The sequence below is a fragment of the Platalea leucorodia genome (genome assembly GCF_965183815.1).
Source record: "Platalea leucorodia genome assembly, chromosome: 18".
Lineage (NCBI taxonomy): Eukaryota > Metazoa > Chordata > Aves > Pelecaniformes > Threskiornithidae > Platalea > Platalea leucorodia.
This window is the reverse complement of record NC_138840.1, coordinates 8,977,579-8,995,969: the sequence shown is the minus strand read 5'-3', so window position 1 is coordinate 8,995,969 and position 18,391 is coordinate 8,977,579. Positions and strand designations below refer to the sequence as shown.

The 18,391-nt window shown below is 54.9% G+C and overlaps 1 protein-coding gene across 1 annotated transcript in view; it reads left to right on the top strand.

The window, feature by feature from the left end:
• The window catches only part of RUNX3 (RUNX family transcription factor 3), a 37,780-nt gene extending 22,790 nt beyond the window's left edge, over positions 1 to 14,990 (top strand). The window contains exons 4-5 of the mRNA XM_082329870.1: positions 1,599 to 1,763; positions 14,339 to 14,990. Of these exons, the coding sequence (XP_082185996.1) occupies positions 1,599 to 1,763; positions 14,339 to 14,862 (689 nt within the window). The 3' untranslated portion in view covers positions 14,863 to 14,990. The remainder of the gene's footprint in view (positions 1 to 1,598; positions 1,764 to 14,338) is intronic.
• The last annotated feature ends 3,401 nt before the right edge of the window (positions 14,991 to 18,391 follow it).

Genomic DNA, 18,391 nt, shown 5'->3' with positions numbered 1-18,391 from the left:
ACTGTGGCTGGGGCGGTTTGCTGTCGGGACCCCCGCGGAGCGCTGCCGTGGCAGGGAGCTCAGCTGGGAGCGCGAGGTCCCCTCCGGAGTCGATGCTCTCCCCTCCCGTCCAAGCCGTCCGGCGTCTCTGCAGACAGCCTGGCAAGTGCAGCCTGAGCGCGACGAGCCAAGCAAATGCAAGATCAGAAGATATCAGACATCAGATTTAAAGAGGGGGAAGTCTGGGGACTTTCTGTGACTTGGCTATAAATTGACACCGAGCTCACGCCACGCAGATGTGAAGGGGGGAGGGAAGGGGGGTGCGAACAAGAGGTGGCTGCGTTTTTCACGTTGCAAGTGCATCGCTTTTCTTAAAAGCCACCGAGAACTGAGCTTGGCTTGGTGGATGTTGGCCATAGGGCTGGATCTGATAAGGCTCAGCTCTCAGAAGAGCTGCAGAAGGGTTTCTTCCCAGCTCCTCTCCTACCTCCCCGGCGTGCCTGCACACCTCCAGTGCCCCCGAGCTCTGCTCCCGATTACGCTGGGGTAAGGCGTTTGCCACCTGGGGAAGGTCCTTGCCTGACAGGTGCAGAGAGCTGGGGCTGCTGCATGGCCGTCTGCTGCGGCAGGTAAAGAGCGAGGAGAATCCGAGGTCTGAACCCGGCACTGATGTAAAACTGAAGTAGCTTCGGCTTCTCTGGAGTCCCTCCAGCTTTGTGCGGGTGTAACTGAGACTGGAATCCGGCCCAGAGAGAGTGAAGCTGTTCGGCGATGATTAATATAGTAAAATGCGAAAGTTATGTATCAAGTGTATTTCATGCGCCTCTTGCCTCGGGACAATTAGCATAAATTTAATAATTATTGCCCTGTTCCAGCAGCTGCTACCTAAGGAGCTGGGAGTGCTTTACAAACGCTCATTAGTTGCTGCCCTGCCTGGGGCAGGTAGGTGAATAGTCTCCCCATTTTACGGGTAGGAAAAGAGGAACAGAAAGCAGCAAAGTGAGATGGCCAAGGTGCGGTGCCGTGGCAGGCTGCTCCCTTCCCTCCTCCTGCACCCTCTCCAGCCCTGCTTGGCTCCGGCCCCGCTGGGTGGGCAGAGCTGGGGAGGGGGCTGGAGTAAGGCGAGAGTTTATTCTTTGTGCACCGAGCAAACTCGGTAGAAAATACTTAAAATTCAATGTTTCCTTTGCTGGTTCCTCAGTCACCACCCTGCCAGGAGATGGGGTTTCTCCTGCCTTGCACGTGTCTCCCCTCCTTGTTGGGAGCGAGTGAGGGCTGGTACAGGCTGGTCGCTCGGGCACGGCACAGGGCATCCTGACCCTGGCACCCACGTCCCGCTCCTTGATGAACGCTGACTTGCCGGGCGATCTGGGGCTCCCGCATGGGTCAGTCTGTGTCCCCTCTTCAGCAGGCTTCGTCTGTCTGAACCGCGAGCTCTTCCCGCGTGCGTGTGCCATGCAAAGCCCCCGGGGAGCCGATCTCCGCCGGGGCCGCCACGCACTCCCCGTGCGAATAACAGCAAACCGCGAAGATGGAGGCTGCGCTGACTTTGTGTTTAACCAGGGCGCTCTAGCCAAAGGGTAACTGATTAGATATCAGACTCTCTTATCATGTTCCAGGGCACAGACAAAAGCTAGAAGACCAAGCCAAACCCTTCACCGACCGCTACGGGGAGCTGGAACGGCTGCGCCAGTCCATGAGAGTCACCCCAACAACACCCAACCCCCGCGGATCCCTCAGCACCCCAAGCCACTTTGGGTCCCAGGCTCAGACTCCAATACAAGGTAACTGGGTGGGTGCCCCAGCCTGGCGTCGCACCCCCAACCCTCGTGCTCCCGACACGGCTGGGCAGGGAGCGGAGCCGTCCCGGCTGAGCGAGCCTCCCGCTGGATGGGGTCTCAGGGCTGGAGTCCAGCTCTCCCCTGGGTACGGAGCCCTGCCGGGGGACAAGCCAGGGAGGGGTTTGGTTGGGTTCTTGACCCTGGAAGCCTTTTTGCACCCATTAAATCAGCAGACAGCTGCCAAGTCATAAACCCAGGCGATTTCACTCTGTGTGCCATCAGATACGGGGTCTTAGGAAAAACTGAGTTTCAGCAGGAAAGCGAGGGAGATCAGAGCAACATACTTTGACTCCAGTAGCTTCTTTGACATGAAGGCACCCGCGTAGACGGTTTAGCATCAACTAGAAAGGGTGTATTATACTTTACATGCTAATCCAAATGGTTTCTTATCTTGTTGCATTGTGTTTATGCCAAGTCTGGTGATCCATCACCCAGCTCCAGCATAATTCCCCACACGTATGCACACCTGCATGGGCGCACGCGTGCGCACACACACACACACACACACACAGAGGCTTTGCTCTTCCCATATTTGCCATCGGCGTAGCTGAGCCCCGGGGCGTTCCCTGTGAATCTGCATCGTAGCTTCTTGCCAGGAAAGAGGTAGGAATTGCCACCGGAGTTACCCAAGAGAGGTCAGTCTGCTCGTTCCCGTGCACCTGAATTTCAGCCCCAGACTAAGCATTGCATTGGAAAGTACCCAGCTGCTTTGCTGCTCCCGGCTTTCTGCGCTTCTCAGCGCAGCCAGGCGCCACCAGGACGTATGGAGAGGGACCGTTCTCCTGTCCACACCGGAGACGTGCTCCTTTTCCATGCATTTTTAATCTCGGTGGTATCTTCCTTTGAAAATCAGCAGAAATGCTAACGAGCATTTAAGGGATAGTACTTAAGCTGTTTGCATTTTGAGTTTTGGTGAAAAGTGGCCCTTCTTGGAAGGCATCATATGAAAAGTTCCAAAAGCCTTTGTGTTGCATTTTCAGAAGTGACGCAGACGTTTGAAAACCTCAGTGTCATTGGCAAAGAGGGTGTCTCGGGCGCAAAAACATGTTTGAAAACGTTACCCGAACTGTAAAAGCTGCCCCGCTCCTCCCAACCCAAAATTACAGTGAAAATTTAATTTATTTCTCATTGAAATGCAAATCTTTATGCTTGGAATTTTCATTGATATTAGCACGGTTTATGAGAAGAACCCGGGCATTTTGTGTAGGATTATCATTTGATTTTTGTTAAAAAAAGCAAGAGGGAGAGAGAGAAAGAGTTTTATAGGCTCGTCCCATTGGCTGCTTAATAAAGAAAGAGATTCTTGGGGGAAGAAAAAAAGATGCGTATTTTAAATTAGCACAGTCCCCTGTAGTGCCAGAAACCCAAAGAGCGTCGTTTGGAGCAAAGAATCAGGTGATGACACAAATTCAACAAGAAAAAAATGAAACTGGCCACAAGCTGCCGTCCGTGCCAAATTCCCAAATGTCAAGTGACAGCAGGAGTGGAGACACACAAAATTAGCCATCTAAAATCATTCCTGCGGAGTGGATCCAAAGTATCAGGAATGCTGCAAAAGGCAGTTCGTGCGCGCTCTGCTCTTGGCTCCCTTGTTCCCAAGTTGGAGGAACTGTCTTAAAATTACTGTGGGTTCTTACCCGCGTAACTGGGAGCAGAATCAGCTCAGTAATTTTAATCTCAGCCCCGTCCTTTTGACACAACGCTGAGTATAACCAATCATAATAATAGTAAAAAAACCCCTCTTTCTCTCTCACACACACAGCTTATTCACAAAGATCATAATTTTTACCCAAGCAAGTGGAGCCTGGCCTGTGCCAAGAATAATACAGGAGTTAACAGGCCTGTAATTCTCGCGACTTGGCACGTTCTTAGGTAACACACACGAGAAGGCGATTAGCAAAAAGCATAACGAGATATTGGTTAGGCGGGACGAAGGGGGCAGGCTGGAGTCCATCCGGCCCCTGCTGGCCTTTACCTGGGTGCTGCCCAGCCTTTTAGCATCTTTGCAACTCTGTGCAGGGATTAAAGGGGGCCGGGGGAGGCAGGTTTTCCCTCTGCGAGCACCTACGCCCGGCAGCCCTCCGCTCGTGTGCCGGAGGTGGTTGGCCTCCCGGTTCTGCTGACCAAGCAGTTTGCACAAGCGCTTCCTAATCCGCTTCTGGCAAAACCAGGCTGGGGAGCTGAGATGCTCAGAAACAGCCTCGGCCACCGAGGGGGGATTCAGGCACCTCGGATCCCCCAACGCAGCACGTGGAGTTTGGGCTTTGACGCAGGCGGGCGCGTAGGAGACAGCGGTTATCTTTGGGAGGAATGGAGGTCCTTTGGAGGTGTGTTTGCTCTGGCCCACTCCAGCCTTTCCTCCTTGGGAGCGAAGGCTGCGGCCGCGGTGGAGATCACAGCAAGGACGCTGGTGTAAACGGGGGAGGAATCTGGCCCTCAGCCATTTGCAGAAGACTTTCAGTAAAGCAGCCCCTGGAGGTTATAAATAGCCCCCACGTAAAACGATCATCCTGAGGTTAAATGGTCTCAAACCAAAAACCTCCCGGTAAGAGAAAACCGATCGTTTCTGAAGGGCATGCCAGGAAACATGGGAGGAGAGCGTGCTCAGCACCGTGGCCGAGCGGGTCAGATCCTGCTCTCGTGCTGGTTTCCCACTGCCCAGTGTCAGCGTATTTCAGTGGCTTCAGTCTGGCCTTACCCCGTGCAGATGGGCAGAGAATCAATCCCTTCCCATGCCTGTCTGCCAGCGGGACAGACTTTTGCAGCCCTTCATGCACCAGATTTCATTCCCATTTCCACTACTTTGGGGGGAAAATAGGGTAATTCTGGGTTCACCCCAGTGTAGCTGTGATGAGAATCTGACCCGGTAGCCGGGCAGGTAGGACAGGCAGACCTTCACCTAGCGTCAGCCAGTGCTGCTTTCCTGGCCTCAGCAGAGCAGAGCCGTTTGCCTCCGTTGAGGATTTGGCCCAATACTTCTCCAGTGAGGTCTGGAAAATCTGAGGTTTTGAAATCCCGGCTCTCCCGTCTCCACAGCGAGACACCAAGCTGTCATTAGGATGGCTTGAAATGGTTCCTTATTACGGGGCACGCGAAGCCAGAGCCTTGCGTGCTTGCTTCATTTCGAGTTTTGTCTTCTAGCTTAAAAAAAAACGAAGTAGCTCTCAAAAGTGAAGCAAGATGTTAAAGGAACTTGCCTCTGCCCGCCTTCGGCTGCTTCTCGGGGCCCCCTTGCTCCGGGGAGGTGGGATGGTGACAGACGCACGTCCTCCTGGGGAGAACGGGGATGGTCCCAGCAGCCCCCAGTTCTCCGCGTGACGCTTTGCCCTTGCCCGTGTTTCAGCAGTGGTTCATGCTGAACCATTTTATTCCCATTGCAACAGAGGAGGACCGCCCACGCAGCCGGCTCCTGTGTTCTAGCTTTGTGGTGGAAACATCTTCAACCACTCAAAAGCAATTGTGTGCATTGTCCGGCAACATGTAGGGGCCTTGTGTACACGAGGACAATTGCAAAGTGATTTTAAATTTGATCTACTCAGCAACAGAGCAAGCTGTTCTGATGAATGCACTTAGCATCCCCTTGCACACTCTTCATATTGCTCCAGCGAAATCAAATCCCCTTGACTTCACAGGGAGAACAGTAAACGCTGGATCCTTTTGCAAACTCCATCCTGGCCTCTCCCAGCCTCAGTGTCTGCTGAACGGTCTGGGAGACGTTGTCTTTGCTGGTGAAGAGCTTTCAGATCTCCTGACGGGGAAACTGCTCAGCTTTAACCAGCTCGATTTCCAATTCATTACTTAAAGCCAGTGCAACGTTTTTAACATAGGCCAGCCATCAGCAGAATGCTTCACCATATGCATTTAAAGTAAAATCTCTCTCTCTTTTTCTTTTTAAATATACATTTTTAAAGTATTACATTACTTTTAAGAAGCCTCTTGGCATAGGCAGCGAGTGCCCTATTGTTTCCGAAATGCAACGTGGCTGCTCTGAGGTTAAGTCCTGAATTATGGGCCCAGCAAATACACTGAATTGCTGCTTCCTAATCCCTGTCCAGATCGACTTATGGTTTCTTTAAAATATCCGTTTCTTAATGGATAAAAACATTCTAGCATGGGCAGAGACGAAATTGTTTCCAAAGGAAGCTAGGCAAGCATTAGTGGGAAGAAAACATATTGTGGGATTCAGCTTCAGCCTCAAAGGAAGGAACACGCTTAAGATGGGTTTCCTGCCTGCTTTCAGGCTCCGCAGGCTTCTGTGCCTATCTTTAAACTGCTTTGCTGCTCCCCTCAATTACATCTGCCCGCTGCGCGGTGGATGTCCCTTAAATGAATTTGGCGTGTGACAGTCAAAGCTGAACCGCAGGCCAGTGCTGGCCGGGAGCATCCCCCGCGAGAGAGTCCAAGCACCCGCGACCGCTGCTTTTGCCGCTGATGTGCAGCCGCCTCCGTCTCCCAGCCACTGCTCAGGGTGCCGAAGCGCTGCCGTTCCTACCAAAGAGCAGATGAGCGAAATAGCAGACGAGCTTGCAACGAGCCTGGCTGGATTTGCCTCAGGCTCCAGGGATGCCATCCTGCCTTTGACGCGGGATTCTCACTGTGCTGGGATTCTCAATGCCAGGTTCAGAGCGCCGACGGGGAGGCTCCCGCCCGGGGTCCCACTGCAGGAGGGCACTGCCCGCATTGCCGGGCTGCGTGGCCGCGGCGCAGCGCAGGAGCGGCAGAGCAGGGCTGGAGCCCTGTCTCCTATCGCCCCATCAGCCTCCCCGATCAGCCTGCCGCTCCGCAGTGGGTTTCCCATGGCAGACTTGGCCTGGTCCAAACCTGCTCGGCAGGCAAGGTGGTCTAGCTGCAGGCTGGGTTGTAAATTCAGCAACTTCCTTTTATGTAGTCAGGGCTTGTTAATTTTTTTTAATACCCTTTGAATACAGGTAAAGAGCAAAGCGCAGGCAGGCCAGAGGGAGTGCCTGCAATCAAGGCAGCATTTCCCTTCCAGCCCACCCACCCGCTCCAGTTAGCACCGTTAGCTCGGTCATTAGCGCTGCGGGACGGAGCGGCGGGGATTGAGCCTGATGCGGTGCCGGGCGGGGGCTGCGGGCAGCCGAGGGCGCTGGGGATGGCGAGGGAAGAGGGAGGCTGTGCGGGAGGGGACGCTGGGAGAGCCCGGCGTGTTTAGTCTAGCAAAAGGCAGGCTGGGAGCGAGCTGATTGCGCTGTATAAATACATCCAGGGGGTAAACATAGGGAGGGAGAGGAGCTAATGTAAGCTATGAAGGACAGTGCTGGCACAGGCGATGGGGCTGAAGCGGCCCTGAATACATCCGGGCTGGAGGTTAGAAGCAGGGTCTTCCCCAGAAGGGCAGGATGGGTCCAACGAATGGCTGGGAGCATCCCGATGGACCTTGAAGGGTTTGCAGAGGAGGGTAAGATGTGGTGCGTGGTTCACTGAGCTGGGAATACCTGGGAATTTCCCTGCCTGCCTGCCCTGCCCGCCTGCATAGACCGGGAGGCCATCGCCCAGCATATCTGGGGGCTGAAAGCGCTGGGAGAGGACCCAGGAGAGCGGAGTTCAGGTTTGCGATGCTCACCGGGGTAGGGTTGGGGGCTGAGTGCGTGCCTGCACGGCAGCACACGGTATTTGGAGAGAATTAGAAAACTGAGCAGCAGACGTGCTCGGCAGCCTTGAGGTGGTGCCTGGTGATACTGTGATAAGCGACGTGTGTGTTGTTGTGTTTTGGTTTGGGGTTTGGGTTTTTTTTTTTTCAAACTCTGCAGAGGAAGTACTTGCACCCAGTTCGTGAGCTGGTTATATCAGATACAGAACAATTGCTCCATGGGCGTGTAACAACGGATGCTGTTCACACCCTCATTTTTTTTCAACACCTCCCCTCCTCCCCCAAAATAAATTTTGCTCTATTTTTCGTGGGGTGGGAGGAAAGGGCCATTTTCTTTTTTAGTTGGCTCTGACTTGGAAACAAGTGAACTTGTTCACATATGTGACAGAGGTGTGAGAGCGTGCCTGCAGGCGTGGGTGGGGAGGAGAACGGCGCCTTCTCTAGAGATGAGCTGGGTCTTCAGAGATCACATGCATCCCGTGCACCTTCCCGTACCGAGCAGGTTCTCCCCATCTTTGGCCACCTGCCTCTCCGTGCTCCCAGATGGAGCCGTCATGATCGGGGGAAGGAAGCAGAGAGGAAGAGAGGTCAGGAAAATGCTGAAGGACAACTTGGAGGTCCAAGCATCGCAGAAACTAGTGGAGAAAAACTAGCCAAAGGTACATACAGAGAGAGAATTTCTGTCCACGCTCCATCTCGCACATGCATGCGTATTATATACAGAAGCATAAAGTATCATTAGTGTTTACGTTGTCGTCAATCGTCATCGCGTAAGACAGGAAAGGAGTTTTTTTTTTCCCCGGGGCTAGATTTTTCATGACAATTTTGCAAGGCACATATATGCATATAAATAAATCGGTGATATATGGCCAAGCTGAAGATATTTATACACTCTATACACTTGGAGAGTTCCACGCTATCAAGTTCCCTTTAAATTTCCCTTATTCTCTCCGTGTGTACCACACACTTGGTGTATTTGTGTGTGTTGTGTAATGTACACGCAGGTTTATTGCTGGCTTTATTCAGTAAGCCTCTGCATGTTCCCCACATCTCTAAAAGGGGGACCAGGGAGGGATATCTTGGGTGCTGTGGAGTCGCTCCGGTTCCGTACGTCACTGCGCGGCCCCGGATGATCTGATGATCTCCTGCTGCTGCCGTACGTCGAGCCCCAGTGCTCTGCGCACATGCCCTGGGTGAGCTTGTTGTTTAGCTGGCCCTCAAAGCTCTTTCCATGCTGCAGCGCTGCAGAGGGCCTGGCGTTGCTTTTGCTGCCCTTTCCTCTCTCCAGGCGGAATAGATATTTTCCTGGGTTAGGAGGCAGTGGAAGCCCCCACTGCTTCACTGGGATGGCTGCACATCAGTGCCGTTAGTCCTTAAAAACCTCTTGCAGGATCCATTGCCTCGGCTCCACGAAGGCTTCCAGGGAACTCGGAGCAGATCCACCAGTCCTGACCCAGCAAGGGCGCAGGGACCAGTTTCACTCCATCCAAGGCAGCTCCCAAACGCGGCATGGTCTCAAGGGAGGCGGCTGAACACACCCAGAGAAACCTCTGTGGTCGGCAGCCTCACGAACCAGCCTCCCCACCTCCATGCGTGCGACCAGCCCTCGCCGCCCTGCCCGGCTCTGCCGCGAACCAGCCGAGGTTTAGCGCCCACCGCCGCGCGGGCGCTCAAAGGCAGCTCTTTGCGTTTATCTCCTTGCCATCCACCCAAGAAAAGACCCATGTTGTCTCCGAGGCGAAAAGAAAGCTGCTGTGTCACTTGAGCGCGGTTGTTTTATCTGGAAAGGGGCTGAGCGGCTTTGAAAGCCTGTTTCTATCCGGCTCCGCATGCGGGGGGACTTGGGGGTCCTCAAAAGGTGCAAATTGCAGCTGCACAATTAAATAACAGGGTGTGTCCCGGCCTCCGCGGTCCCCTGGGCAGCACAGCCCTAATGAGGAGACAGTGGCATTACTAATCAGGGCTTTGACCTTTACATGGCTTTTATTTAATACGCATTCCACACTTCCCCAAACTCCCATCCAAAACATTGACATTTCCGCTGATAGATTGGGTCAGATTTTGGAGTAGTTGGGGGACTCAATTCACTCTTACAATGGTTAAATTCTTACAGCTAAATGGGCTTATTCAGTTAGTGCAGCAGCTGGTGTGATTTCGAGAAGAAAATAAACATTTCCTTCAAATATTTTGATTGGCAACTGGACAACTGAAATACTCAAGCTCAGATTGCCAGGGTCCAAAAAAGCGAATGGGGGCTGGACGGCGAGTAAGCGAGGCAAACCGTAGTAAATCCTCCCAGGCAGATGTGTGTGAGATGCGCTGGGCTCTGTGCTGGGCGACACGAGATGGGATTTTTAAAGCCCGCTCTCGGCTGGGGTTGCGAAGGCAGCACGGGGCCTGAGGGTGCAGCTTCACCTGCTCCGATTTCCCTGGCATTTGCTTAGCACGTTGCTTGCTCCGGGTTGCCGTTTGATGGCTGGCTGAGCGTGACGGAGGGCTGCTTTGCTGCTGAGTTAGGTGGTTATGGAGGGTATTAACGGCGATGTTTTATTTGGACCTTGCCGGGGCTATTTCAGCGGGGATCTCCTCGGACGCAGGGCAGGAGGGCCGATGCCCCCGGACGGGCTGGCGGCCCTGGGGCTGTGTGGCTCCAGCTCGCATGGATCCCTGAGGTGGAGGGGCAGCCCTGAGGTGAAGATGAGATGGAGGGGAAGTCGTGAGATGAGGGCTAAGATAGCGGGGCAGCCCTGTGGTGAGGGAGATAGGATGGAGAGGCAGCCCTGCAGTGAAGGTTGGATGGAGGGGCAGCCCTGAGGTGAGGACCGAGATGGAGGGGCAGCCCTGAGGTGAAGGTTGGATGGAGGGGCAGCCCTGAGGCGAGGACCGAGATGGAGGGGCAGCCCTGAGGTGAAGGTGAGATGGAGGGGCAGGCCTGAGGTGAAGGTTGGATGGAGGGGCAGCCCTGAGGTGAAGGTTGGATGGAGGGGCAGCCCTGAGGCGAGGACCGAGATGGAGGGGCAGCCCTGAGGTGAAGGTGAGATGGAGGGGCAGCCCTGAGGTGAGGACCGAGATGGAGGGGCAGCCCTGCGGTGAAGATGAGATGGAGGGGCAGCCCTGAGGTGAAGGTTGGATGGAGGGGCAGCCCGGAGGCGAGGACCGAGATGGAGGGGCAGCCCTGAGGTGAAGGTGAGATGGAGGGGCAGCCCTGAGGTGAGGACCGAGATGGAGGGGCAGCCCTGCGGTGATGGCGCTGAGGAGGGACCCCGCCGGGAGGGCGCTGGGACGGCGCAGGGCTCCCCGCCGCGCTGGCGGCCCGGGCCCGCTGCCGCCGCGCCGGGAGCCGGTCCCCGCCTGGCGGCTCCCCCCGCCGAGCGCGGGCGGCAGCGAGGCCGCGGCTCCCTCTAGCGGCCTCCTCCCGCCGCGGGCCCGCCGGCCCTCGCCCGCTGCCGGTGGCGGGACGGGCCCCGGCCCGGGCTTCCCCTCAGCCGGCGGCCGCGGAGGCGCCTCCGGGGCCGCTGCCCTGGGCCCTGCGGGGAGCCGGGGTCGCCGCCGAGCCCCGCGGCGGGCCGGGCCGTGGACAACGCGGCGGTGGTTAAGGAGGAGGCCCCGGCGGGAACCGCACCCGGGCAGGCAGCTCCGTGCCTCAGCCCGGCGGCGGCCGCCTCGGCCCCGTGCGGGGAGCGGGGATGGAGGGGCTTCGTCTCCCCGGGGGCTGCTGGGGGCCACGGGAAAAGAGAGGCCGACATGATGCAGCGGGGCAGCCCGGTGTCTGGTTGCCACAGCCTGGGGAGGCCGAACCGCCCCCAGATAACACAGAGACAAAATACACAAGTGGGTTTTCTTTTCTGGGGTTGTGTCGGTTTGTTTTTTTTTTCTGTAGCCTCAGACTGGTCGGGGAAAGCTGGGGCTTTATTTTAGGCCAGACTTTAAGCCCAAGGCCCAGCGAAGATGAAAGCGCGTCGGTCATGGTTGCTTGGATGCCCCGCTGGCTCCGCGGGGCTGCGGATTTCGCTGGCCGGGGCCGGGGCCGGCACCGCCGAGGGGCTCGCGTTGTAAGGGATTCGCGTTGTAAGGGATTCGCATCGTAAGGGATTTGCGTCGTAAGGGATTCGCAGCCCCACACGCTGAGGCTGCGGGGGCCCAGCCCTGCGGAGCGCTGTCGGAGACCCGGGGGTTCAAAGCCTGGCGCCTGGAGAGCTCGCCCGCTGCCCGCCGGTGTGTTGCAGGCAGTAGCTGGAGTGTCTCTCGAGCCGGCGGTATCGCTGTGCTTTGCTCGTCGCACGCACAGCCTGTAATTAACACGCTGACATGCTTGCGTCTAAATTAGTAGCAAGGACCCATTGCCAAACGTTGCAAGTTCAGGCCAATAAACCATAGCCTTTTAAAAAAAACCCTTTGAGTGTGTTATAGAGGAAGAGGGAAATGTGCCCTGAGCACTTACGTTTTATTTCGATTTGCATTTTATGGAATATTATTTATAGGCATGTGAAGGCTAACGAAGGAGCGTGGTCTGATCGCTGGAGATTGTCATCTGCTCTGGGGAAGGTAGCGAGCAGCAGTCTGGGTTTTCGGGGGGCTGGGGGGGATTTAGAGACCGCTTTCTCTCGGTGTATGGCAAAGCAGCCCAGCTACTTGGACCGCAGTGGCAGGGCTGTGTGCGTGTAAGGAGGAAGCATTCAGAAAACAGCACTTTTTCTCTCCAGTCCAAGTTCAGCCAGGATTTTTGTCCCGTGGTCCTACCTTATCCTGTGATGCTGCTGGATTGCTAAAGCTACGGGCTCTGGTCAAGCTGCTTCTTGCAGAGCTGGTCTCCAAACCTCAGCTCACAGTGCCTGGCAGCGGTTTTGGTGCTGCTTTTGCAGTAGCACGGCTTTGGGATGGGACAGAGCATCCTGCTGGCAGGCTGAGATGTGGAATCAGGTTGGTTTGGCCAGTTGTGAGCATTTTTCGCAGCATTGTGCTTTTCTAGCCAGCCCAAGCACGCTACCCCTCCACGTAGCGTGCGAGAGGGTCGGCCCTGCGGCCGGGCAGCCGCTGCCATGCTCGGCTCGGCTGCATCCAGCCCCGGGTGTGTGCAGAGCGGTGCGGTTCGTGACAGCTTTGAGCTGCTCCTCTCTTATCTCACACCAAAGCCGCAGCCACGTTCACAAACCAGGTGCTCCCCCGCCTTTCTCCTTCGTGGAGCCTGCGTGGGAAGGCAGGCACTGCCGATCGCCCGCAAAATGGCTGGAGGGGAGGGAGGAACCTCTCCTCCCCTTCTTCCAGCCGATGGCTGAAGGACTCACCTGGGATGAGAACGAGGGTTCAGCTCAAATCCCCTCCCTGTGTGCTCCTCCAGAGCATGCCCTTGCCACTCGTTAGCTGGAAGGGATTAGCTCGAGTGGTTTTTTCCCTGGGGAAATGCTGCTGGGCCTGGAACACCAGCCCTGAGAAGTTAAAAATGCTTCATCGTAATTGAATATATATAAGGCACACATCCCTATGCATGCATAGCAAATATACAATCATATGAATGTGTGTGTCTGTATACATATGCCTATCTAAAACCAACAAGCATGTTTATCACACTCATTTCACGCATTTGCTTGCTCTGAGTCGATCCAAAATCCAGCCGATGTGACAAAGAAAGTCACGGAGGCCAGGTGACACCCAGTACCAAAGCAGAAAGGCGCGGTGCCCCGGCTTTTAACAAGGGAGGAACAGGGGCCGTGGGAGCAAAGGGCAGGGATGAAGAGCCACCTCCAGCTGGCCAAGGCTTTGAGCTCGGTGCACCAGCCAAGCACTTTGGGCTAGAACTGCTCTTCCTAGAGATTGTCGTCTCATGAGGGGTGTCAAAAGGCTGAGAAAGGCACAATCGCAGCGTTTCTAGCCATGTCCTCCTGCATAACCAGTGTCGCAGCTCAGCGTGGGCCGCTGTGGTCTCGAGGACAGGGGTTTCGCGTCTCTCCTTGGCGAGCAAACCTTGTTTCTCCCTGTCGCAGGTGCGCCAAGGCCAGAGGTGTGCTGGGCTCCGTAAGGAAATGCCACCAGCCTCCGGACAGCTGAGGTAGCCACAGAAAAGCCTTGAGGTCCTCAAAGGATCTGCTGGCCTGGATTCCCCGCTCTAACCTGGGCTTCCCACAGGAGGATGGGACCCGGCAGCACCGGGCAGAGGTCCCTCTCCCGGCTGGCTGGCTACGACCCCCTTTGGGTTTATACCCCCCAAGAAAAGGCATGGGGGGCTCCGGCACCCGAGGGAGCTGGGTAATGTCCCCACCATGCTGACTCAAGTCTCCCTTCCCCCAGCAGCAGAAAGCCTAAATTTCTCACTCTCTTTATCCTCTTGGAAGGAGAAAAATACACAGAGAAATCAAGCAGAGGGATATTGTGGCTCCTAGCTTGGGAGTTTTCAGCTGTGTGTTTATCAGCTCCATCCCCTGATGGTATCAGCACGAACAGGCCACCCACAAGAAGGCTTAGCAGGCTGCTCTGGGCTCCAGCTTTTCCTCTCTGTCTCCCTGGGTCTGTGTATACACCACCAACTATCTCAGGGACCGGCCGTCTGGGGCCTGCATCCATTTATTTACTACACGGCTGATGTAATGGCTAAACATCTTTTTTCTGTGTTTATGGGGTGGGTTTTTTTAATCTGCTAGAGATGAATAGACCCCTAGAGAAGTCAGCTTGGTTGTGTCCCTTCTTGGATAGGAAACAACAAATTTTAGGACAGGAAATGAGAACAACTTAAACAAATGGGTTTAGGATTTTTGTATTTAAGTTCCCCAGCTCTCTTCCCTGGCAGATCCAAGCGATGCTTTTCCCTCTGACTTTAATTCCTTGGGCAGGGGATGGCCCGGGCTATAGGACAGACTCTCCAAGCCTCAAGGATAGTGCTCTAACCGCCCACTTTCTTCTTGTACCCCAACAGGCACGTCCGATCTGAGCCCCTTCTCTGACCCCCGGCAGTTCGATCGCTCCTTCCCAACGCTGCCGGCTCTCACCGAGACCAGGTTCTCCGACCCACGGATGCATTACCCCGGCGCCATGTCCGCTGCCTTCCCTTACACCGCGACGCCCTCCGCCACGGGCATCGGGGGCATCAGCATGACCAGCATGCCCACCACGACGCGTTTCCACCACACTTACCTGCCGCCCCCCTACCCCGGCTCCACGCAAAACCAAAGTGGACCCTTCCAGGCCAACCCCTCTCCCTACCATTTGTACTACGGCACGTCCTCGGGCTCCTACCAGTTCTCCATGGTGGCGGGCGGCGAGCGCTCCCCCACCCGGATGCTCTCTTCTTGTACAAGTGCCTCAGCGGGGAACAACTTAATGAATCCCAACCTGGGCAATCAGAACGACGGGGTGGACGCGGACGGGAGCCACAGTAACTCGCCGACGACCATGACAACTACTGGCAGGATGGATGAGTCGGTCTGGAGACCCTACTAGGAGGACCTCAACTGGGCACCGATAGCTTTGACTTAATCAGCCACCGTTACGTTACTCCTTTGGTAGTGAATAGAGCAAAATGATGCCTAGGGAAAAGGTAAACCAAAGTCTCCCAAACCAAAAGCAAACCAGGATCCTCTGCATGCAAGCATGGGCAAACATCAAGCGAAGATGGACCACGACCTACGTTACATTTCAAGATGAACGTCCACGAGGCTTGAATTTGTCACTCGAAGTGGTTCCTTTCGTATGTTTTAAGTATGTGGATTGTACATAGGAAAAAAAAAAAAAGGACGTGTGGCACCAGATGTTTGTTTCTTGCAGAACACTTCTCAGTCATCTCACTCGCACCCTCTTCCCCACACAAAGCATTCAAAAGTTACAAAAAGCTCACCCTTCTTCTGCAGAATGTTTCAGAGAAGAGAAAAGACCAGGGAGCCGTCCAAGCCATCTCTGCCAGTGCAGGAAGACTGAACTGAAAAAAAAAAAAAAGGAAAAAAAAAAAAAGAAACACCCCCCCTCCGTTGTCTCCTCTCCTTCCCTCCCCGCCAGTGTAGGGCCCCTGACGACCAAAGAGCTCCGGGACGCCGCCGGAGCCACACGCGGCACGTGAGAGTCTGGTTTACAGCACAACCGCGGGGACTTGGGCACGCGTGGGGGCTGCGCGCTCCTCGCGGACTGGCCGGCATCAGCCATGTGAACGAGAGCTGTGATGTGATTATTATTATTTGTTGGTGACGGCAGAGGCTGTATTGTTCATTTTTATCATTGTCGTCATTTTTAAAACAGTAACGTGGTTGATCCCGCGCCTGACAGACCCCTCTTTCCTGTATGTTTACATATGAGATGTACTTTTTACGAGACGTGTTTTGTTTTGTTTGCTCTTTTGTCCTGACCTCACCATTCAGTTCTTTGCTCCTCTTAGCAAATCTCAGTGATGGTGGCTGAAGCGAAGGCGGCGTTCAGGACAATCCAAGATGTATGAGATGCACTTCCAAGCGCCTTAGCTGCAAAAGGGACTCGGGAGCCTTTGGCGTGACCCTGCCACCGGGCTCTGGGTCTTCCTTTCCTCCTCTCTGAGTGGCAACACATGCAGCTGGTGGCAAAGCATCATATTTCTCTTATGATTCTTTCCCATGTTTTCACCCAGAGCGGATCGACACACGATGACTTTTTTTATTAGGAAACGACTTACACTTGTCAGTTCATACTGAAAGCTCTAACTGAGATTTGGAGAAAGGAGCAATTTCTGCCCAGTCCCTTGGTGGTGGGAAAATTGCGAAGCAACGTTATTAGCATTTTCCATCCCGTCACCCTCCGTTCCTTCCCCCCAGTGACCCAGAGCACGGGTGTCTTGCTGTAGATGAGTAAGGTGAAGAAGGGGCACTAAAGGTGCCGCCGGCCTGTCGGTAGCTGGTGGCATCACGTGGCATTTGGAGGCACCAGCTCTCCTGGGCACCACGCACCCTCGTAGCTGATACCAAAGGATTTGAAACCCGAACGGGACGGCGACGGGAGGTGGCAGGCAGCCGGAGAGGTGGCAGGGGCTCCCCCAGGGCCGGGTTAGTGGGCTGGCTGGGACGCACGCTGCAGGGTTACGCCGCCTCCCGCAAGCCGGCCGTGCTTTCTGCTGGCGTGGGAATTCGGGCTGGATTCGGGATTCCTCACGCCGACAGGGCTGAGGGTGCGAGGGCAGGCTCCGGGGAGCACGTAACTGCGGTACCCGCTGCCCTTCGGAGCCTGCCCTGTGGCAAGGGGACGGGGACCGTCTCCAGCCCCCAGTGCCACCGGTAACCAAACCTTTTTTTTTTTCGCATGAGCATAAGAAAATGGAAACCCCCCAGCTGCCCTCCCAGCCCCCCATCCGAGTGACACCGTGACGCGCCTATCCCCAAATCTCAGTTGGCAGCTTGTCAGCACTCGGTTGAGGTACGGAGCGCTGTAATTGCACTACCACGTCAAGACTGGAGCAAGCCATCCTGGCTTCGTTGGAAAGCTGCGATGACCACTCACGAGTTAAATAAGCAACGAGAAGAACAACTCTTTTAAACAATGATTAAAAAAAAGCTCTACCCCAGCAAAACTGCAACCTTTACTTGCCTCAGCGACGGCGAGCACCTCTCCGGTGCTTGCCAGCTGCAGAAACTGGACCACGGCAGCCTGTGTTTTGATGCATTTATGTTAATCATCCAATCGCGCCACTGATTGAAAGCACAAAGACGACAAGGCATTCGTAGTAGTAGGTTAATTTAAGACTGTTCGTAGTGAATTTAAAAAAGAAAATAATAAAAAGAATGGCAACAATGTAATTTTTATGACATATTGTCATGTGAAGGTGTAAATATATGCACCTCTATTGTATGCAAATGGTCACAAGACAGGCCAATGTTTTTTGCTTTGCACTATAATTTGCTTTTTTAAAAAAATGCACAATTGCTTGTACAGTAAAACCCCTTTGTCTGGCTCACAGAATATTTAACTATAAAATCTAATTTTTGGTCTTATTTGTTATAATAATATAATTCTTAAATGTGTTGAAGGATCCAATTCTTAATAATGCTTCTAATACTTGTATGTGCAGGGTAAAATAACAAAAAACAACTAAGGAGATGAGAACGAAGATCTTTCTTTGCAGATAAAGAAGGCGAAAGTTGTTGGTTTTTTTAATGGTGTCTTACGATGGACATTAAAAAACAAAAAAATGCTAGCGATACCAAATGATGTGGTGGTTTGTGTAATATACCGGCCCTACTTGAAGGTAATGCCCTATATTTAATATGTAGCCCGTCTTTTTAACCTGTAGCACTTGGCACCGGGGAGGGGGGAGGCGGGGAGGGAGGGGGAGGAAGAGGAGGGTCTGCTCCTGGCGAAGTCATTGGAAGAAGCTCTCGCTGGAGACGTCGCTGCTGCGCTGGCTTCGGTGAGACGGGAGTCGGGTGGAAATCCTTCGTGAGCGGGTGGAAACCGCGCTGGTACGAAGCCGTAGCAAAGCGGTCAGCTCTGCTTTTCTGTTATCGGCGCCGATGTTCTTGTCCAATGTACGTGATTATGTCGTCAGGCCTCCGTGTAAGCATTTTGATGACTTCCCATGTGGAATAATAAATGTACGGTTACAAGTCTCCCCGGTGCCTTCTGCCTGCTCACTTCTCGCCGGGGGAGCAGATCGGTGCCCCAGCACGGAGGAGGGTTCTTCGCGCTGCTCCTTCTCCGGGGTCCAATTTTGGCACCTCCCCAGGCCCCCCGGTGCCTGGAGCCGGTGTCGGGGGGGTCGCGGCTGCCCTTGACCGCAGTTTGGCCCGAGCAGGCGCGGCGAGGGTGTCCGGGGAGGAGGGCGGGCAGGTGCCCTCCCAGGGATGCGGGGAGGCGATGGCGGGGGGACGACCCCGGGCTGCGAGCCCTGAGAAAACCCCTCTGGGCTTCCCCGAGGTGGGGCTGGGCCACTCAGGCCGAGCCAAGCTGGACCTGGCAGGTGACGCCTGCGTCCCCGGCCAGGCATCGCACGCCCCGACCGCCGCCTGTCATCGCCGCG